Source organism: Pyxicephalus adspersus, chromosome 3 (genome assembly GCF_032062135.1).
Source record: "Pyxicephalus adspersus chromosome 3, UCB_Pads_2.0, whole genome shotgun sequence".
Classification (NCBI taxonomy): domain Eukaryota; kingdom Metazoa; phylum Chordata; class Amphibia; order Anura; family Pyxicephalidae; genus Pyxicephalus; species Pyxicephalus adspersus.
Window position 1 is genome coordinate 120,656,908 of NC_092860.1, and position 23,752 is coordinate 120,680,659.

General features: G+C 37.5%; 1 protein-coding gene across 1 annotated transcript in view; it reads right to left on the reverse strand.

Moving 5' to 3' along the window:
- Positions 1-11,294: 11,294 nt before the first annotated feature.
- Positions 11,295-23,752, reverse strand: part of MICU3 (mitochondrial calcium uptake family member 3) — an 89,590-nt gene continuing 77,132 nt past the window's right edge. The window contains exons 13-16 of the mRNA XM_072406190.1: positions 22,901-23,009; positions 21,325-21,482; positions 19,173-19,241; positions 11,295-17,221 (exon numbers count right to left, since the gene is read on the reverse strand). Coding sequence (XP_072262291.1) covers positions 19,173-19,241; positions 21,325-21,482; positions 22,901-23,009 — 336 coding nt within the window. The 3' untranslated portion in view covers positions 11,295-17,221. The remainder of the gene's footprint in view (positions 17,222-19,172; positions 19,242-21,324; positions 21,483-22,900; positions 23,010-23,752) is intronic.

A 23,752-nucleotide genomic window follows, 5' to 3' on the forward strand; every position in this document is an offset into this window, starting at 1 on the left:
GTTTGTGTGGCCCCGCCCCCTGCACCGCCCATACACCAGGCTGCAGCAGGCACTGCACTCAATAACAGCTCATGTATGCCAGGCGGGCACTGCCAGCACTGACCCGTCCTCTGCCAAGACACCTCTCCTGTGCACACACAATATCAAAAATAACTTCATGTTACATTGTAACAAGTTGCTGGGATTTTGAAACAATGATCACAATTACACAAGTCTGTGTTGCAGCAGATAAATCATGCATGCCAATCAGAAATCCTAATTTCTGTGCCCCCCTGCCTGCCCACAGATTAATATCAATGTACAATAGACATGTATCTACCTCTGATCTTTCTGAGTCTGCACCACCATTACTTAACATGTCAAGAGTTGGCTAGAAATTGGTGTAAAATATAAAGATGCTGGGTGAGTTGCTGTTATTTTCCAGCTCTTCTTCCATGGATAATATTAGGCTGAATAAAAAAAGAAGAGGACCTGTCACAAACTTGTGTACAGCTGCCACCTCTATCGGTTTGGACACTAGGCATAGGTACTAGGGCACAGCTCCATCTAGTGGCCATACTTTGTAAAGTATAGGTTTAGTTTATCTTTGTATGCATGTTGGATGTACTTCTGGAATTCTCATGGACTTTTATGCAGAAAGTACTTTTATAAACTGCTGCTGACAATGTCAGACTGGGCTGTCAGAACTTGTGCTGGTTTGTTTTCCTCTGGTTGGTTCGCTGACAGTTTGACCCAGTGTTCAAAGATGATTTGTAGCCAAACTTAAATCCAAGTGAAGTCAATAAGAGAGTCAAATTTAGACAATATTACATGGTCATAGTCTGCTGGCCAGATTCCCCAAGCCTTAGGTATAATAAAAAAAATACAGCATGCCCCCCTTCCCCCCTCCCTACAATAATAAAACCAGACCTTTTAATACAATGGTTGCCAACCTATTCGGATAGGCGGACCACTAAATTTACCGGCTCTGGACCGCGCATGTGGCAGGAGCCAGATGTCCCTCAAAGGGGAAGAACCTTCCCTGCGAAACTGAAGAAACTGAGCCTGCGATGGGGGAGTGGGCGGGTTGTGTCTCTGGACATAACTTCCCTGAGCCTGGGATCTGTATGGGAACGTGATTCGTGGCTCTGGCCGGTGCATCCCCCCAGCTGGCGGCCAGAGCCGTTGACCACCAAAACTTTGTCATGAACCACCGGTTGGCGACCATTGCTTTAATAGGCTTGAAACCTTTTTGGATAGGATAAGGCAGCATAAAAATATTCTTTGGAATTTGGTTTTCAGAGGCAAAACAAATGTGGCAAATATTGTGTATGATACCTTCATCATTGGGAGAATATAGTGTAAGATTGCCTCTATTATGTGGGGAATATGATGTATAATGTCTTCATTAGGGAAGGAATACAGCGTATATTGCCTCAATCATGTGGGGAATATAGTGTATGATGCCTCTGTTATGTTGGGAATAAAGTGTACAATACCTCTATTATGTGGGGGAATACAGTGTATGATGCCTCCATCATGTGGGAAATATAGTGTATGATGTCTCTATCATGTCAATGATATAGTGTATGATGTGTCCATCATGTGGGGAATATGGTGTATAATGCCTCTATTATCTGGAGAATATAGTGTATGATGCCTCCACCATGTGGAGAATATAGTGTATGATGCCTCCATCATGTGGAGAATATAGTGTATGATGCCTCCATCATGTCGATGATATAGTGTATGATGTCTTCATCATGTGGGGATTAAAGTGTATGATGCCTCTATTATGTGGAGAATATGGTGCACAATGCCTCTAATATGTGGGGAATATAGTGTATGATGCCTCCATCATGTGGGGAATATGGTGTATGATGTCTCCATCATCGGGGGAATATAGTGTTTGATACCCCTATCATGGGAGTAATATATTGTATAATGCCTTCATCATGTGGGAAATATAGTGTATGATGTCTCTACTATGTGGGGAATACAGTGTATGATACCTCTATTATGTGGGGAATATAGTGTATGATGTCCCTATTACATGGGGAATATAGTGTATGATACCTCTAATATGTGGAGAATATAATGTATGATGTCCCTATAATGTGGGGAATATAGTGTATGATGTCTCTACTATGTAGGGAATATAGTGTATGATACCTCTAATATGTGGGGAATATAGTGTATGATGCCTCCATCATGTGGAGAATATAGTGTATGATGCCTCCATCATGTGGCTCTATTATGTTGGGAATATAGTGTATGATGCCTCTATTATATGGGGAATAGCTCAGGTCGGCACAGCTGGTTGTGAGTCTTTGGGATACCTGGGGACACCCAGGGCTGTTATGTCATTCTGGCCTGGCAAATTATTATGGCCAAAGCAGTATTTTTGAATATGGAAGGGAACCAGAGTGTCTGGTGGGAACCAACACAAACACAGAGAGAACATACAAACTACAAACTATATATGTAAAATAAACTATATGTAAATAGTGATAGATTGGATGTTGGTACTCCTGTATATAAAACCAAGATAATATTAATAATGTTTGTATATTACAGTCCAGTTGCAGAGCTTCTCTTTAAGAAGAGGTCACGTTATTTATCCAGAAATCCACTTGCCATATTACACTTTGCTGCCTAATGGGACAGTACAATGTCCATAGGCAATTCATTTGCCAATATAAAGCCCCCTCCAGCTAAAACCCTTTCTTTTGAATGGAGCAGTGAAGGGTTAGAACCTGTCAGGTTTTTATTACCATTTGTGTCCCTATATTGCTGCGTTCCCTTCAATTGCTCTCAGCTTTTCTATTTGGAGAGAAGTTAATTTGCGTTCTTACCGCCAAAGAGGCCGAATATAATAGGAGGCCGATTACGGCATACGCTGCTTACATCTGGACTTGAAGCTTTTGGTTGCTAAGCAACCAGCGCCACAAGACTCTGCTGCCAGGCCGCCAGCAAAGTGGAAACAGGTGATTAACGCTCTCAGAGAGAACACTAATGCACCTCTATTTAAGTGTATGTATGAAATAAATCATTGGATAAAATACTGTACACAAGAAAATAATGGCAGGGTTTATTACCCACATTACAGAAATATGAACATGTTTATCAAAGTGGATTATTAATTTTACCCATACAGGTAGTCCCAGGGTTAAGGACATCCCACATACAGACTACTCCTAGATACAAACGGAGGTTTGAAGGGGGGGAGGGGGTGGTCTGTATGACTTGCAGAAGAAATCTTTTGCTAAACACAGCTGAGGTTGTGGGTGATCTTAGGGAGCTGAGCTCTTTCTGCAGCCTCTTGTAACTCTTTATTGACCAAGACAAACTCTGCAGTTGTTTCTTTTTGCATATCAAAGCACAGCTTGCTCCAGAAGCTAATGAATGTCTAGGCTCTATAAAGTTTTTTTTTTTTTTTTGCTACGTTTTTGATTAGCTCACAGTGAGGATTTTATACAGTAACTGACACCATGCTGCCTAATAATGTGCAAAAATAATTGCATTTATTAAAATATTGTACCTGTTCCGACTTACATACAAATTCAACTTAAGAACAAACCTATAGTCCCTATCTCCTATGTAACCTGAGGACTACCTGTATTTTCAACAGATATTGTCTAACTCTCAGCAAGCAGATACATGTATATACATTATTGTATGTCCACATTGTATATATATATATATATTATAGTGATCTGTTTTACTTACCAAAAAATGACTACCAATAAATCATTCAAAACCCCCCACACGTCACATGCTGATTGGACAATGAAAGTGTGGCAGCACTAGCTGGTGTGGTGACCTCTGTGTTCTCTTCTCGTCTTACCATGTTCAAGGCGTTCTGCAAATCCGTAAAGCCTTGATTACTTTATACTTAAAACCCTCCTTCTTCCTGAATTATGCTGAGAAATAAAAAAGATCAATTTGGGTATTTTTACTGTTCAGATGAAAGAAACCCTATGTAATTGGAATATGATAATATAATTCTACAAACCCATGAACTCTGTTTATAAATCATTCCCCTGTCAATTCATCTGAAATTCGCTGAGAAGTGTGAAATCTCTTCTTTCAGTTCCTATTATAACAATGACTTGTTCTGCCACCTAGTGGTCACTTGTCACTTGCACAGCCATCACAATAGAATATGCTATATTTAAAAACTAAAATTATGAGCAAAATTTGAGGGGATTGACAGGGAATCATTTATAAATTGCTCCCTTTGTGTTCATGCTTGTCTGCTACTCAGCTTTACATCATGCCCTGTTGTTACTTCCAAATTAAAATGCTTTACCATGCATAATCCGTCTCATCTCCCTTCTCCCATATGTCTCCAAACTTCTTGAACGCCTTGTCTACAAAAGACTCACCCATTACCTGTAATAATAATAATAATAATACAATGTTTTGAGAAATCTAATTTCTTTATGTGACCCTGTCATTATGAAAAAAGTTACTCGAGCAAGCCATTACAGTAAAAAAAGGCTATAAATACTAAACCTTTAATATTTGTCATGTCACCGAACGCTGCTTTAATTTTAAGAAAGGTTCCTCGGAAGTCTGTTGGGAAACCCACACTTCTGGGGTGTGTCCATCTCCTTAGCCTTTTCCAGCTCCCATTGTTTCTTTCTGACCTCTATGTCACTATTGTACACTGCAATGACATAGAGGTCAGAAGGAAGAACCAGTGACACAAACTATATTATACTACCAGGGACACTATGGGCGTAATATCACTTTTATTATTAAAGCTCACCAAGGATGGAGAGGATACAGTAAACCTGGGTGATCCAGCAAACTTGAAACGGATTTCTTAAAAAAATTTGCTAGTTACAATTTTTTTTTCAATTCTGGACCTTTCAGGTTTGCTGTTTCACCCAGGTTAACTGTTGAAAGCATATCCTCCCCAATCTTGGAGAACTTTAATAAATTAGGCACTATAAGAGAAGCCTTTGGTATACAGCTCAAGCAAAGTGATCAATGTATTATTCTGCTATTGATTGATAGCTTTGCTGCTTATTTTTATTAATTGTTCCACATTCCAGGTTTTTTTTTCAATCTTTTCTTACATAAAGCACAGTATACATGATACTGGAACTGAATGAATAGGACATATTTATATTATATAAGGCCAATAAATTGATACAAATCAAAATGTGATACTTCCCCCACCTCCTAGATTGTAAGCTTTTCTGGGCAGGCTTCTCTCCTCTCCCTATGTCACTGTCTGTATTTGTCTGTCATTTGCAACCTCTCATAATGTACAGCACTGCATAATATGTTGGCGCTATATAAATCCTGTTTAAAAAATAAAAGATGGGAAATCACACATTCTGTATGTATTGAAGCTCAGCACTAAACCCATCATTTGTTGACCTCTGGTGGTGAAAAAGTATATTGCAGACAATAATAATTGGAAACTTTTAGGGTAGAAATATGGGTTTGTCACTGATCACTGTTTGGTGTGAAATAATGTTTTTAGACTTTGCTGACTTTATTCTTGTTCCAGGTCAATATTTGACTTTATTGTAAAGACAGGATGAAAGCCTCCATAATGACAAGTACAGTAAATGGGCACCATGCCCCTGATTCAGATTATTATTATATTACCTAATCAATTCATCAAGTAGATCAAACAATATTCAAGAAGGTGTATGCACATAATAAACCTGGTAATGGAATTTTGAATGTATAGAGTAATAGGACATTTGTATATTTATATTATTGACAATGACTAGTAGATAATACCAGTCCCAATTAAGCCAACAAGGCTATCATACAACAAGGCTGCCATATTGTTTTGCGAAGCGGAAGTAGTAAGAAAATCCAGCTTTACATCCATAACTGGGACAATCTGAAGGGTGTCTGTAAAGGAATTGCACTTTAGCACATGTGGCCATTTGTTGTATTAGGGACACATAAAGATTATGTGGCCATTCCTCCAGTTCCAGCCAATAAAAGATATATGTCCACATAAAATCTGGGTGAACCAGACACAGGCTGGCTATAATTAGAGAAAGTTTTAGTAAAAACGTAAATGCTTCCTTGGAATTGCCACCATATGTCTCAAGGTTGCCTGGAAAGGTATGCTGGGACAATGAGGCCAACTAAGTCTGCTGTATTACCGTACAATGTAACTTTATAGGTTTACATCCTGCTTGATGGAAAGGCCATTGCACAGGCACCATGGTTTATGTAATTACATCATTTAGGGTTCAGGAAGCAGATTTTGATTCTGAATAGCGCTTTAACAAATATGGCACCAGCCTTCGGGGGGGAAAAAAAGAAGGTCAAAAGGTGACTATTGTAATATCTTTATAAAACATAATATTCTGTGTTGCACATGTGCCATACAAGTATACATATACTGGAAATAAAGTCTGGTATAACATACACTAAAATCTTGTCTCCCAGCTTCCTATTGCTCATTCTTATATTTTACCTGCCTTTATCTAAATGTAATATCTAGTATGTTACAATATCCTAATGATACAGTAATGCTAGAAGCAGCCATATTGCGTGGTTAGTTTATGTCCTATTCAGATGAAGAGCTTTATATATAGGAAATTAGGCATTTTTTGGCAGTTCATGTGTTAAAGAAATTGTTCCTGGTTTGTTGCCCTTTTTTGCCCTTATCTTCATCTATTCTCACATCAGTGAAACATTACCCTCACGGTGTTAGCATGAAAGTGGCACTCTTTAAGCCAGTTCATCCTCCATTAACCTGCTGAGCAGTAATCCTGAGTGTGGCTCGGGGTAAAAAAACATGCTGAAAGCGGTAACCCTGAGCCACACTTGAGGTAGCTAAAAACATAAAAAATAAACACTTACCTAGTCCCATCGGCGTCCTCCAGTGTCCTGTCTGTCCCTGCCTATCCTTTGGCCCCCTTGTCCCTGCCTTATCCTTTGGCTGCCTCTTCCTCCGATCTGTCCCCTGGCGAGTGCACCGGGAGTTCTGGGTGATGTCGGTGCATGCGAGTGCAATGGGAAATTTGAATTATTTTGTATTGGATTGAATACAGGAGTTTGTATTGAATCCAATACAAAGTAATCATTATATTATATATATTTATTTATATATATTATATGCTACTGGACAGTTATATTACAGGTTTCAGTATTTTTTATTTATTTATACACCAGATTTTTGTGTTTTTTTATTTAAAGTTTATTTTTAAATTAATTACATTTATTAAATATTAGACATATTTTGGTGAGTTATGCCTAAGAATTACAGGCCTAAAATGTAAAAAAAAAAAAAAAAGATAGGATATTTTGACTATTCTCCACTTTAAAGGGAATCCGTGCTTTACCAATGCAGGACAAAGCAACATGTTTAAAATTATTGATAAATCCTGTACTTTTCTAAACTTTTCTAATTCTTGCTAACTTTGGAAAGTAAATTGACATTCCTGGTACTTTTATGCATTGAAGAGCTTGTGACTCACTACTCTTCCCCCACACAATTTTGAGCTTATACAGGGCTTTGTGTCCTTGCTGTTATGGGATAATGGGTTCCTGTAGCAATGATTTATTGTTTAAGTTTGAAGAATTGATTATTACTGCTATATAAGCATAATACAGATAAGTAAAAACATGGGCTTGTTATGTTTTATTCAGTAAAGAGTGTCCCCATTTGGGGGATTTCTTCCCAACTTCCTATTTATTTGACATTTTAAATCTTTTTGTTTATTTGGGGGTGTCAGAATGGGTAGTGAGATCCCTGTAATAAAGGGGCAGACAGGCAGTAAAATGCTTTTTAGTACCACTGCCAGTTACTTCTACTAATTTTATATTCAAGTGGTGAGAAGAAGATTTAATTCTCCCCCACTATACATAGTTAGGTTGAAGAAAGCCACAAGTCCATCGAGTTCAACCACTAGGGAAATAAACAAACATACTGGAAAACCAGCATATCCCAGATAAATCCATATATGCACAGGTGATCCAGAGGAAGAAAAAGAAAAAAAAAAAGAAAACATTATAAAGCATGGTTTAATTTACTCCAGGGAAATGGTGGAGAAGGTTTCTTCCGGTTTCCTTATTTAACAAAATAGTTGCTGTAGATCTGATTTTCCCTGCACTAGGATGCCTTGGCTATCCAGTGACAGGAATGGGCTGACTTAAAGAATAAAGCTGCATACACACGTACAAATATTGTCATTGGAAAGGATCTTTCACAATCCTTTCCAACAGGACTGCACGATGCATAAACAAGCTCTGTACATACAGAACCATTCTGCTCTATGGAGAGGGGAGAACGTTGAAGTGGCACCCTGCTGCGCGCTCTCCCCCTTTCCTTGCATTAGGATCGTTCGTCGACCATCGTCCTTGGATGTCAGGACGGTCATTTGGACGATGGATGACAGGCGCTGTACACACGCCAGGTTCTCATCCGATATCAGCCCTGAGCCGAATAACGGGGGAGAACCATTGGATGTGTGTATGTAGCTTAATGTGTTTTTGTACATTGTGTGTTAATCACACAACGGCTAAGTTGTAAATGGGTATTTATTTTACTGATAAAATACTGCACAGATGACATTGCTATTGAAACATCTGCTCTTGTTTTGTGTGTGTTCTCTAATCTAAATTATTGTAAGGAAAAAAAATGTATTCTGTATTATTCTGTCATTCTGCAGAAAAGCAATGCTTTCTCATCTCTAATAAATGCTTCAGTCTATCAGCGACCCCGCATATGTAATCTGTTCAGTGCATTAACATTTTAATTTGGAGATTTTATAGACATTATCTTTTTGTCCACTTTTTGTCTACTGTGAAAAGCCAGCAGACAATGTATTGGAATCTTTCTGTGATGGGAAAAGAAGACACAAGTTTTACTGATATAAAACAAAGTAACTTTTTTTCATTTAGTGCTTTTTGTGTGTCTATTCCTTGCTGTTCTTCCTCATTAATATGATGACCTCCAGCCAAACGCTGAAAACAGGAAATATTGCTATTAAACATTTTATCCACATAGCACTTTTCTGTTAGTACTTTATCCATCTTCACCCAAATGACAGCTTTCAGCTGGAGACTCAACACATGACAATTTGACCTACTGTATGGGGGCCTATAGACATGTGATCTAAAGCTGTGTGGTTATTAGCTCCTGGATGCCCCTCTATGCACCCAGGACCAGTTTTTAGGGTCAACTGTAGCATTTGACAAACACTTTGTCATGCATTTTAGTGTGGTTGTGGTGTAGTTCACTACACCATATGGGACCCATCGTAATTTAGCTGGTAATAACACTGTTATTCATCCCTCCCATCAGGCACTTTGTTTTGGCCTTACCTTTGACTCTGTCCTCTCCAGGTCCCCCACATACAGAACATTTCCAGTTCTGCCACTTTCACCTGCACAATATCTCCAAAATCCACCCCTACCTGTCCCCAGGGACCACCAAACTTCTTGTACACGCTTTTATCATCTCTTGTCTGGACTACTGTAACCTCCTCCTCTCTGGTATTGCACTAACCCGACTCTCTCCTCTACAATCTATTATGAATGCTGCAGCCAGACTCATCCATCCTTCCGCTGCAGATCTCTACACTGGCTTCCATTTCACCTTAAGTCAAATTTAAGCTCCTGTGCTTTTCCTTCATATCCCTCGCCAGTTCTTGTCCTACTTACATTTCTGACCTGATAAATACTCACCTAGCCGCTCTCTCCGCTCCTCCAATGACCTACTAATGACTTCCTCACTCATAACCTCATCACATGCACAGCTCCAGGACTTTTCTAGAGCTGCCCCAACTCTCTGGAATGGTCTTCCTCGTCCTATTCAGTTTGCTCCTACTTGCTGCACATTTGTGCAAACACATACACAAAATGTTTTACAATTGTACTTAAATGATTGAATGGGAGCACAGTTGTGTGCGATAAACTGATGGGGTTTACTGCAGGTCTAAAAGCCTATGGTTTCGTGAGCTTCTCTTTTTCTGCTCATTTCTGAGCATATTTCTGCTTTCTCCTCTATAGCTCACAACTCATAAAAAATCTATTTGTTCAAGAATGATTGTTATTTAGCCAGAGTTACTATAGGCATTAGAAAGCAAACTGTTCCAGCTCCTAACTTCTGGATCTCAATGTCTGCAGCATATTCCCACACGTCCTTGTAACTTTTATAAATTTCTCATATGGCGTGACTGTTCTTACCTTTCCCTTCCTCATAACAACATTTCTGAAGACTTAGGAGTTCTGTTGACGTACTGAAGTTAAACACCTCACGACTGAATAAAAATACCTTCCTGAACCAAGTCTTTCTAATAATGACCATGATATCTCTCCATCAAAGGGGTATTTGCTTGCCTACCCTACTTTTACAGCATTTTTGTCCCATGTGTGTCACTTAAACTACAATACTCTATGTCAACATTCCGCAATCAAAGAATGAGCCTGTCAAGTGTGTGCATTCTTATGGGCTGCGGTATCTGAATTAACTTGTCAAACAAAAGCAGTCTGTCTTACAAATATGACATGCTATCTTAGTGACACTGTTACAAGACACCAAGGCCGGCTAAGGATCGCTTGGCCCACCTAGTCTGTCCATTTCTCTTGACAAACCTGGTGCTCAGTTGCCATAAAAAACATTTGCAGAATTGAAAAAAAATTACATTTACTGCAAATATATAAACGTAGAGGGTGTAAGCACTGACAAAGTAACTTTTTTATATAACAATGTAGATGGACAGTTTTAATTTGGTGGACATGGCTGAATAGTAAGAAAATTGATACAACATGATGTAAAGCAGACCGATCGACTTAGACATTGCAACAATGTGCATAATATAAAACAACACAGGTCTGACCTACATCATTAAGAGTGTGACATTAATGTCAATAAGAGGTTTTACTAGGTAATACTAGTTAGTGGTCTTACCATTTCAATCGCTGATCTGTACTGGTACTGGCAAAGGAAGAGGGGTCCAAGTTTTCAGTAGAGAGATGTAAAAGACTCATTGATTGTTACAGAAAGTGATTAACATCAGTTCTTTTTTCCAAGGGATGTGCTACCAAGTAGTAAGTTGAGGGTGCCAATAATTTGGTCCAGGCCAATTTTGACATTTTGCGTGGAATGTCTCAGTATTTATTTTTCTCTGATTTTTTGTGTTTGTCCAGTGCCAAAACAAGAAATTAACAAGACAATCCCAAAGCATTTGTTATTGCAACAATTCTGGGAGAAGTGGTGCATTTTCTGCAAGGGTGCCAATATTTTTGGCCATGACTATAAATCTATATATATTACAAGATATAGAAAAACAATAACAATAAATAACAAACAACACTTGGAATGCATTTAAAAGCATTAGCTTTATTTATATTAATGTGGCATGCAGTATTTTAAAACACAATAAAGTGTATCAAAAACATTTTATAAATCAGAATATCTGTCATTTTAGTGTTATCATGCAGGAAAAAAAGCCCAGAGAACACAAATTCATAAATTCTTATATGTTTAAATGGCATATGTACAGTACAGTAGTGTATTTGTTAATTCTATTCTGTGTGTAAGTTAACACAATCACTAAGTGGTGGGTATTAGATGGAGACCAGCCGTAGTCTCAGAAATAATGATTGCAAGTTAAATCAATTCTTATATGACCTGTTGGTATGGCCACCCTGAAAGATTGTCACTAGAGTGAAGTGTTTAAAAAGGAAACTGCACCTATTGTGGATAATGATCAGTAAAGCTGGGGCTGTGTAATTCATTCTGATCTTATTGCATTGATCCTTCCATCTATCTCTCCCTATTACTGGTTTAAATAATTTTCAGTTTGCCGAAAGTTTTAAAGACTTGTAAAGGAGATAGTGACTATGGACACAGGAATTTCCTTGTACTTGAACATTAGCTAAGCAGATTAGGTCAGAATAGAGGATGGATGAATGTACCCACTCGCTGCCACACATCCCCAATCACTGCCTGCTGGAGACTTCTTTTAAGCCAAACTCCAGCCTTATTTTTAGTCTTGCAGAGTTGTATGGGATTCTCTCCTGTACTGAAATTGTTTACTGTGCATGGTCAGCTTATCATAGTATGCTTTAAAAACTGCAGTCAGATAAACACTTCCTCATTTCCTTAATAAAGACCTTTGGCATCATCTAGCCCACCCATTTCATCTGACTGACTTGTAGTTCCTTCAATGCTAAAGGTTAAAAAATACGTGTGGGTGTGATATGACACAACCTGTATATAAATGCCTGCCTATAAATTCTTACTCCTCCAAACTGAAACTACCTATTAAGGCATTTTGATATTTACAATAATTTTCTCAAGTCCCAACCATAATTTGCACCAGGGCTGAAAAATCTTCAGTACCATGACATCCCCTTCCCATTATCTGCCTGCATTGCATAGGGAAGCACAGAATTCCAATGATGATGTCACTGGGTCTATGAGAAGGCGATGAAAACTATTTTTTTGAAAATGTCATAAGCATGTTCACGAGAGAGAAAATGGGAACAAGTGAAGGCAAAAAATAAGCAAGGTAAACTTCAGCTTTAAGTAAAATATCAGATTTAAGGCCTCTTACTAAAATCATTATTATATTCTATAAAGTCTTCCTTTTAGGTCACATCTAAACAAAGACAAAAACATTTTTACATGTTTCAAACTAGAACTCCTAAAGAAGAACTCATTTTACTAAAATATAAGGCCAAGCGTAGTTAAAGAAAACCGTTTCTCACGTCTTCATCTAATGTGTGCAGAATTAAAGAATAGAAAAGGTGCTTCATCATCTTCAAGTCATCTATAACTAGCTTAACTTTACCATTTTACAGTTTACTAGGTAAGTCTCTTTGAGTCTATGCTGCATATCTTCAAAGCCACATGTCAATTATTTCAAATTACAATTAATAATTTCAAATGAACCTTCATCATACAGTTATCATTGTATTACTATACAATGCATAGAGCAAGGCTTCAAGAATTGATCTATGAAATGAGGTATTGGCCCTGTATTTTTCAAGTATGTCTAAAATCAACAGTAAATATATATATATGTATATATATTTATTTATATTATTTATTATTTATTTTCTCAAGTCCTCAGGGTTAAAATGTTTCAAAAATGTTGTCTTTAATCCATCCCATATATCCTGCTTCAGTGAGCTCCAACTGGCCATTGCAAACATGAAATTTCAAGGGTAAATAAATAACTTTTGGATTGATACAAATCATCCCTAATTACCTAGGGATACCCATGTATGCTAATCCATTTCAAAATAAACTCCCTTTAATACACTTTAAAATGTAAAGGAGATATGTGGGATAATGTGGGTTTGAGATCTGCTTGTACAGGAACAATACCTTTCCTAGCCATAAATCGAACCTGTCAGGTCAGCTGTCACTGTACACAGCTGCAATTTCTATCCACCGATCATTGGATGGACTACTACAGTATATAAAAAGATGCACTTGATGGTACTGATCTGATTCGGTACCAGGATTCTGCATTAAAAAGTTCCATCTTTATGCTTAAACCATTTGCCATTCGTAATGTATTATTTTGCATTTGTTTTGTTAACACCCCACTCCCCTTCTTCTTGTTTTATAGAAACCTAAATAAAGAATGTTTAAAAAAAAAAGTTCCAGATTTTGCATGGTAGTTGCAGACTGGAGCCAAGCTGACAGGTTCCCTTAAACACTTAGATGGCACTAGTACATGTGACAGGATATCCTTTCCTAGACAACATTTATGTGATTCAGACAGCTGATGAGCTGGTATACATGGTTATCCTCACAATCTAACATTGTTTAGGTCTTTGGACTGTTAAGTTATGGCTTGCACAACCTACAGATAAGCTTTAAAACATGAGATAGAAGAAAAGACTAGACTTCATACTATATATCATCAAATTTATCTTCTGCTGCCATTTCACACATGAAACGGAGCGTGAGAAGAGACTATTATCACACCTTTTGTGACTGAAATGTTGTTCTAATGTGGCACAACAACTGGACTGCCAACTTGCACATGTACCTCTAGGTTTGACTATAATAGGTTACTGTGGCACCCATAGACCTTCTGATGTAGGGACATACAGAGGTGCGTGTACAATTTACCATCTCCAATATTATATGAGAGCTGTACAGGCCTGACCTTGTCTGAGAGTAAATACCATTCAATGATGATAGTCGGCTTTTCTTTATGTGAAAACAAAACTTTAGGTCACACCATACCATCATTTTGGTTCTACTTCAATCTTCCTGAATTGGGACAACAAGGTAACACTTGGAAGTTGGAGTTGGAATTGAAGTGCATTTTTGCTAAAAAATAAAACAATATAAAAAATCCCTCACTACCTGAATTCCAGATGTTTCCTGCGCTGATGGTGTTATTGGGCCTCACAGGAGGTTAGGCAACCCAAATCTCACAATGGTTTGGGGTTCCACATCTTTCCTGGAGCTCCCACAAGATGTTTGATTGAGTGATGAGTGATGATAATTTTACTTAGGTGAGTGCATGGTAAGCTGGGGAACAGGTATTTTTTATGTTTTACTTTCAGCGTTCATATATTCATTTAACATATGTGCATTTGCTATAATTAACACATTTTTTACCTGTTAAAAAAACACGCAAAAAAGGATTTTTCTGTTTTTTCCTTTAAAGTTTAAGTTGGTCTCAGGGTCTCTTTAAGGAAATTGAAGCAGTTTGAGCTAGGTGATGTATTAATGTTCCTCCCTCAGACAGACCCTGCTGCTGAAAGCTGTGTCATAAGAATGGCCAACAACACAAAAAAATGTAAAAAGGAAAGAATTGCCCTCTAGATCAGTTTTTCTTGACCTTTTTAACATAGGGAACCCTTCAAATAACTTTTAGGTCTAGATGAATGCCTCTTACATTGCTGCCCAGTGAGAAGAATATCACCCTTACAGATAGCCAAAAAGATCATTGGTGTCACTAAAACTGACCTGAGAGTCACATATTGCTTTGCTCAAGTAACCCCTATGAACCTCTAGAGGAACCCTGGTTGAGAATCAAGATGTTTAAATAATCTGATCATCGATTATATACTCCTTCCACCAATTTGTGATCTGCACTAATATTCTCCAAAGTACGAAACACTAATAGAAAAGAGATGAAACTCTAACTTGCAGCGTCTGTGCTCCTTTTCCTATTATATCCAGCATATAGATGGAATATAGTAGTCCATGCATTAGTCAATTTTGGTTAAAGATTGAAACAAAATGGGATAAATCGCTACAATGAATAAAAATCTCAATATGACCCTGCTAAGCTTGCATTACACTACTTTATTATGTATTTATTTTAATTTACAATTCAACTTCTTTATTAGGTATCATAGTATTTGTTAAGATACTTATAGCAATAGTAATTTAAAACAGAGCCCTTGGTGTCCAGAACACTGAAAACCCCCTTTTTTTTGTTCATTTATTGTAGCATCTTGGAAAAGATTCAATCAACCAAGATTTAAAGCTGTCTTGCAAGAGAGAACATTAATCACGCCGCCTGCTGGCAACATTGAGTATTTATAAGTGACCATACCATACATTGCTTTTAAATGATAACCACTGTCTTCTGCACTAAGCAGTAATACCAATGGGAGATTAGGGATCTTGTAGTTGGTTATAAGCAAGATGAAGTAGGTGTAGACTTCTCTGCTAACACAGAGCCACAGATGAGCCAAAGTCAAGTTAGGGGTTTCAATGTTTCTGCCTCCCCTTAAAATCATTTTAAGGGTTGAACAAATATGGCAATAGAGTCTCAAATTCAGGCCGAATTAATTTGAATAATTCATTAATCATTTTAAAAACAGGGATCTGATACAATCTTCTGAATAATTAACTAGTCTATGGAATTCCAACCTCAGCAATATGTCTGATATGTATCTAAATGTGTAGGTGCCAGGCCTACAAATAAATCAGGTTCTCTAACCTGCAAATAATTAGTGGCAGACACTTTTCCTACCAGGTCTATAATTATATCAATTGGAGATTGAAAGTGCATTTACAGATTTCATATAATAGTTGTGACTGCACATACCTAGTATACCCGGGCACCTACATATTTTACTGTTGGCTTGGACTAGTGACAAGCATCAGTGCATCTCTGACAGCCCCATTTCTCTATAGAGAAGAGAACTGTCATGTACACCCTGTAGTAACAACTGACATTGTCAGGCACATCAATGTAGCATTTACAGTAGCTTTTTGTTTATGGCTGTTAGGTGTAGAGACTGTAGAGACTTGATATTATTAATAATTGTATTAAAATACTTAATATTATGACCCTGTCTCTTTTATTGTTAGTATTGTTGCAGGTGGATCAGGTGTATTGTAAACTCTTTACCACATATTGATACATCCGCAACCTGCAGTAAGCAAATATGGGCGATGCAGTTTTCTTGTCTCAATGGCTCATTTTAAGTTAAAGAAGTTTTTGGTGAGGGGTGGGGGGCATCTTAGAGTATGTTATGGAGTAAGAGATTTCTAACTATGTGTCTGTTGATAGAACATTTTTTTTTATCTGCACAAGAACTGTATGCTCTTCAGTGTTCTACGCTGAAACAGGTATGAAACTGTGCATGTCTAAAGGACCTTAAGAAATAATAAAACCTGTGCTATAATGCAGGGGTCCCCAACCCCAGGTCCGCAGCCCACTAGACCTGCTATGGGGGAGTGGGTGGGTTCTGGCATCATGACATCACTCTGGGGGAAGTTTCTTCCCGTTTGAGTGACACATGGCTCCCCGCGTTCCGGAGTTTGTAAGTTTAGTGGTTCCTAAGTCTGACCACTTGGTTGGGGACCACTGCTATAATGTATACTTTAAAAGAACGGCCTAATTAAAGACTTGATGGAACTTTTCCTGGAAGTTACATAAAGATGCATAAACATGCCACTAAAAATAAAACATTTCTACATAGACCTTTAACTTAATATAAATATGTAAAAATATATTGCATCTAAATAAAAACATGCCCTTCATTGTTGTACTTCAGTGAGTTAAAAAAATCAAGCTTTAAAAGAATCAGTGCACATAAATGAATCAATAAATAACAAAAGAGTGAAATGACAGAGGTGCTACATTGTCCGCTTGTGATCATGCCTTCCAGGCAGTATGAATAGAAAATATTTTGTAACAGCATTTTATCTCAGCATGTCCCTGTTCCGAAAACTCCGGAAAAACTCTCGGAAGTGTTGCCTAGTGACGGATGTCACACATGTGTAGTAGTCCTTCAACCCATGCTTTTTACTATCCTGGTAAAAATGACACACAGATTAGTACACACTTTTGAGGCCAGAACATGACATATCTTGCATCTCTTTGTGTCCTCAAACAAATTGACAACAGAATTTCCTACGTCTTCTGAACGCAATACAAACTGAACAAATTGTCTAGTATTCTGTAAGTGTTTACCATATTGTGACCTGAGGATACTGATACATAGATGACCAGACTTAATTCAGGAGCAGCAGTTATACTGATACTAATTTTAGTACCCCTTTTAAAAAAATTTACATTTTTTTGGATATAGGGTTTTTATTTTGCATACTGTTAATTTACATAAATATTTTTTTAAAAGCTTTTTTACTGTCTCCTAATTAACTGCAACCTGTTAATGTACAAAGACTGAGCTGGGTCAGTAACTCCTTTCTAGCATATTCTTCACACTTTCCACTGCCATGTTATGTACTTCACTCCAACACGTATAACCCATAGTCATGCCAACTGCACTTTTATATAGATACTGCTCACTGACCCTCTTCACTCCTCTTCTGTAAATACTACCCATATTCATACCCTCTGCACTTCTATCTTACTCAAAATGCATTGTCATACTTTATACATCTCTCTTACACATACTGCCTGTCATACCTTTTGTACTACTCCCCAGCACATAATGCCCACCAAATGTATCCAAAAAGGCATAGGGGTACAGACTACTCTTTGTTATTTTATTTGATCTGCCACATCCAAGTCACATACCAGTGAGTTACAATATAGTTAAAAAAGAAAGAAAAGAAGATGGTTAAGGTTGGTTAAGACGGTGAAGGTTGGCAATACCATTTATAATTATTATTAACAAAGTTACCGATTACTAATAGAGTATATACAAAACATATGTGTAAACAGACAAGTTATAAATCAAAGGTATTGGGTCATGCCACAATACCTTTGGTTTATAATTTATCTTTTTACACATACGGTATGTTTTCTATATACTTTATTGTTAACTTGTTACCTGAGAGTACTGTCATATACTCTCTGAATTCCTCTCCAGCACATACTGCCCTATGTCATGCTCTCTGCACTACTTCCCAGCATATACCGCCCACTGTCATACCCTCTACACTACTACCAGCATATACCGCCCACTGCCATACCCTCCACACTACTCCCAGCATATACTACCCACTGTCATACCCCTCTACACTACTCCCCAGCATATACCCCCCAGCATATACCGCCCACTGCCATACCCTCCACACTACTCCCAGCATATACTACCCACTGTCATACCCCTCTACACTACTCCCCAGCATATACTGCCCACTGTCATACCCTCTGCACTACTCCCCAGCATATACCACCCACTGCCATACCCTCTGCACTACTTCCCAGCATATACTACCCACTGTCATACCCTCTACACTACTCCCAGCATATACCGCCCACTGCCATACTCTCTGCACTACTTCCCTGCATATACTGCCCACTGTCATACCCTCTGCACTACTCCCCAGCATATCCCACCCACTGTCATATGTTCTGAACTACTCCCAGCATATACCGCCCACTGTCATACCCTCTGCACTACTTCCAGCATACACCGCCCAATGTCATACCCTCTGCACTACTCCCAGCATATACTGCCCACTGTCATACCCTCTGCACTACTCCCAGCATATACTGCCCACTGTCATACCCTCTGCGCCCACTGTCATACCCTCTGCACTACTCCCAGCATATACTGCCCACTGTCATACCCTCTGCACTACTCCCAGTATATACTGTCCACTGTCATACTTGCTGCACTCCTGTTCTGTATATACTGTCTGTATACTTTTATTATTATGTGACTGTGAAGAGCCATTTACTTACACTAAAACAGATTGTTGGATATGTTATGTGTACGGTAATTCTATATATAGTAAAACAGAATTTATAATACACATGCAGACTAGATTAAGGAGAGAGGTGACTTACTTATCTACTATTGAGCTGTTTCTTCAGACAGGCTCGGAAAGTTGTATATTTCTGCTCAGTTTTGTAACCCTGCAGAGCAGAAGAGAGGGTGCAGAAGCAAAGATGGTGAAGGTGGTGAAGAAGAGTGCAAAATATTCAATACAGAAAGAAGTGATAATTTAGGAGAACAATGTGCTACATGTGAAAGTAAACAGTTTTGGTTTTAGAACAGAACATAATTCATTAATAAGTGGAAACAAACATGGTAATGCTATAGTTATGTCTTGCCACATGAAGGTCTGGTGCAGTATAATAAAATCCATGTATGCAAGGCAGTGCTAAAGTTGTGTAATAACAGCATACAGAAAGCAAATATTTAAAGGTCTCAGACAGTGGGGTGGAAAAGAACACATTTGACACATGCAAGTTAGTCTTCATACAATCTGCAGTGTTTATAAAAGGATGTGCAGTAATAAGGAAATGCCCATCATGTCATGTCTATGGAAACATTTAGCCCTGGCTTCTATATACAAACCTCAGAGCTATGTCATGAAAAATGTATACACAAGCAGTATACAAGGATTGAGTGAAGGAGTGTTTTAGGTTTCATTAATACTTAGGGAACCTTTAAATGTGAATTTTCAGTGCCAAAAAAATTTGGATTACACTAAAAATAGTTAAACAAGTTGCCAGGTATAATATCAAATGACAGTTTGGTGTTCAATACTCATTCCTAGGACAAAATGAATTGTTGAGATGTATAAAAAAATCTGCAACAAGACCACCTAATAACACAGCTACACCTTCCCAAATAAGTGAACAATTTGATATAGACAAATCACAAGTGAAGCAATAGCTCATGAACATTTGGGTGCATTCCCCTGCAGACTGGATAAGGGTGTGCATAATAATAAATCTTTAAACACTATGATGGCAATGCTGGAGGGGTGCTACAGACTCCCAGTTTCTGGGATATTTGACAACCCAATGGTCGTGAACTACAGGTACCCGCTGTTACATATCATCTCTTGGGGAGCTAAGGAGTTCTTGTTTTCAAAAAGGACCACTAACTAATAGAATAATAACTTATGATTGCTTCGTGTGGCCTTAAAAGGATTTCCTAAAAGGAATCTACTGACACTTTTTAGAGGAACCGAGGTAACTAAGAAAAATCTAAAGAACTTCTTAGGTCCTAGCAGTTTCTATTGATTTACATTGCAGCCAACTTAAAAAGTTGTAGATGTGGCAAAGGTGGCAATCAGGGTGTTTGAATCAAACACCTATAATACCTATTATGGCCTTATGTCATTCTCTTTTTTCTGGCACATATCCTTTTAATAAACAGGCCTCTAAATCTTTTCCCACAAACTTGTTTTTCTGATGCATATATATTTGGACAGCAGGTGGCAGCACAACACATTTAAAACTAAAAATAAAATACCAGCAAATATTTCCAAAATGTTACTGAGATATAATTGCATCTAAAATTATTGCACAGCTTTCGTTCTGATATGTAATATGTAATTACTCTGTATCAGTCACCCATGAAAAGGACAATTGGTTTATATACAGATGTTCCATCTTTAAGAGAAAACTCCACTCTTTAAAATGTTTAAATCATTTTTACAAAAGCCATGAAACATTATTACTTTCCCAGAATGTCATGTAGCTTTACCCAAACCAATATATTGTCTTGCTGTTTTTTTTTTTTTTTTTTTTTTTAGCATTTCTCTCTTTTTAAAACAATAATAAGTCATTAGAGCAAGACAACCCTTCACTTTAGCATAACCAATTTGTCTTGTTTGAGAGCGTTACTGCACTGGATTCCAGGAAATGCCCATTATGTAATTGGTAAGGGAACATTTAGCCCTGGCTTTTAAATACAAACATCAGAACCATGTCGGGAAACGTATTATCGCCACCAAAATTGGTGAAGTGGTTGGTAAAGGTGGCAATCAGTACTCCATTCATGTGAATAAAGCTTCTGAATGCCATTATTCTGTTACCTCTATTCTCCATTTTTAGAAGCTTAATCACTAGACAAAACCTGTTGCCATTTATATAGATATAGTATTATAAAATAGCTGATAGGTTTGTAAAAGCAGAGGACAAAACAGTAGGGAACACATTCTGTACAAATAGGCCTCTTAAATGTTACAAAGTAATTTCTCACCCTGAACCCTCGGTGCAGACGGTCTTTCATAATGCCAATAAATTCTTTATAGCTTAATTGATCATCTCTGTCAACATCAAAGATCTTAAACACAGTGTTCACCAAGTGCGGAGACAATTTCAGGCCTGTAGCTACATATACGGCACGCTTGAACTCATCTGTGGAGAAAGCACACATCAAAAGAGTAAAGCCAATCATTATGAGAGGAAAACCTACCATCGCGTTGTGTCATTGAGCGTTGTTAAATCCTAATTGGTCATTGAGGAGAAATATGACACACAAAACACCAGCATGGTGAGGCGAGAGGAAGAAATTTTATTATATAAGCCTGCCTTTTCTCTTTATTAGTGTAGAAGGAAGCTATGTCAGCTCATGATCTACTTCTTAACCCTACCTGGCTACAGCTTTTTTCTGCAGAAGCTCTACTTGACAATTTTCCATTTGCCACTTAAAGTGGGACTCTAAATAGATCTAAAATTGAGACTTCTATTGCTGAATTCCTTCAAAATGCTACTTGCCTGATTGTTAGAAAGATTTTTAGATTTCAACACATACCTAGGACTCAAACATATCAAAGCACTTGTAAAGACTCAAAGAAAAAAAAAATAGATTAATTGTTCAGCCAGGCAACCAGCATTTTCCAAATAAAAAGAATGGAAGCCTTCAAGTTTCTGAAGGCACCTACACTATGACAAAACACAGGTGTCCGACCTGCCATTAATACCAGAAGATTATTTGCTGGATCTCTATGTGCCACTAAAATACATTTGTCACAAATAAGTCTTTAAAATTGTGATACAACTCTATTCTAATATCAAAGACTATATAAAAAATATGTCTAAAATTGTTATACAGTATGTACCCTGTAGCACAACCAACAGACCGTGACAAAATGATCCCAAGAGTGGTTCCTTGGAATATTCATAGTTTTCATTAAATGCCATGCATAAGGTGTCCCAATACTTTGAAATGTTTGATTTACTCCTTTCATCTAAGACAAATAAAAAATTGTTTCTGCTAATGACTTCACTTGAGGTGCTCCTCTCATTATACACACATACAAAAGATGGCACATTCCCTCTGACCTCCATGCTGCCTGTAACCTGTAATTGTGAGTGAAAGCCAAGTATGTGTCTTTCTTTAGGTATGGATGGCTTATCTTCCTATAGTGACAGGGTCACTTCAATTTTACAGTACTGCTGCACATTGAGTCTACGCAGGATATTCTCATTAGTTTTAGTAAGCTCAATGGTTCTGTAAAATTGGTGAGAAAATGTCCATTATACGTGTGCGGTGAAATGATTAACTGTCTCAGGCATTTTATTTTGGGGTAAATTTGGACCCATGCAAAGGTAAACCCTGCATTCAATAGAAAACTTCAGTTGATCATATTATAAATACTGAATTTTTGACACTGTTCAATACATTTTTACATGTTTCCATAATTTACAATTTTGCACTTTTTGTTTACCTGACAGAGTTTTAAGTACAAAAGAAATAAAAGGACAAAGTACAAAAGGAATAAAAGAGAAGACATCCTGATTGTTTCTGATGGGTATTACTAAAGGTTGCTCACCTTGGCCAATTGATCGATTAGCAAAGTTGTACATTTGCATTGCAATGGCAAAATCTTCTAGATTGTTGAGAAACTGGAAGAAGGATCTAAAGTCATCAAATGAGATTCCCTGAGAAGTAGAGCAGAAAGCCAAGGTTAGTTACTCAATGATTTTATCTAGATAAGTAGATGAAAGTATCAGCAGGCGATGAATAAAAGTCATTTAGAAGGTTGTAATATGCAACTTGATATTTCCTGTGCCAAACTGAACTCTCTGTGCTGCAGCCAGCAAAAAAACGTAATGCAGTTCCTCGCAGCATCTAGTAATCTCGCATTGCTAGCTGCATCAGCGTGCATATGATTTATAAAAGAGTCATTCCACCTAAAAGTGAACATTTTCAGTGGCCATTTGTTTCTTAAGGATTCCAGTATAAAGTTTTCCTTCTCTCACTTTTCAGGACTTCTAGGAAGTCCAGAACGTAGCAATGTAATGTAATACTGTAATTGTCAGATACAAATATAGTATTTAAAAAAAATTAAATACATTTTTAAATATTTTTGATCATTTGCCAGCCTTAAAGATTTATTTTAAAGAGTGTACAAAAATCTTTTATGTGAAAAATGTAACATATACATTTGGTTACATTTGGCCTTGGCATTAATAACCTCTGGATGTTACAGGTAACTCTTCAATCAACCAAGCATTATTTGGTGTCACCTTTTAGTGTATTACTATCATCACTTAACCAAGGAAATTTGGATCACTTTATAAAACCACTTTATCACTAGATCTAATAATTTAATGCAACCAAACCAAAACACATTTTCACAAGCAAAAAACGAATATCCTGAGTAAATATTAGTTACACTTCA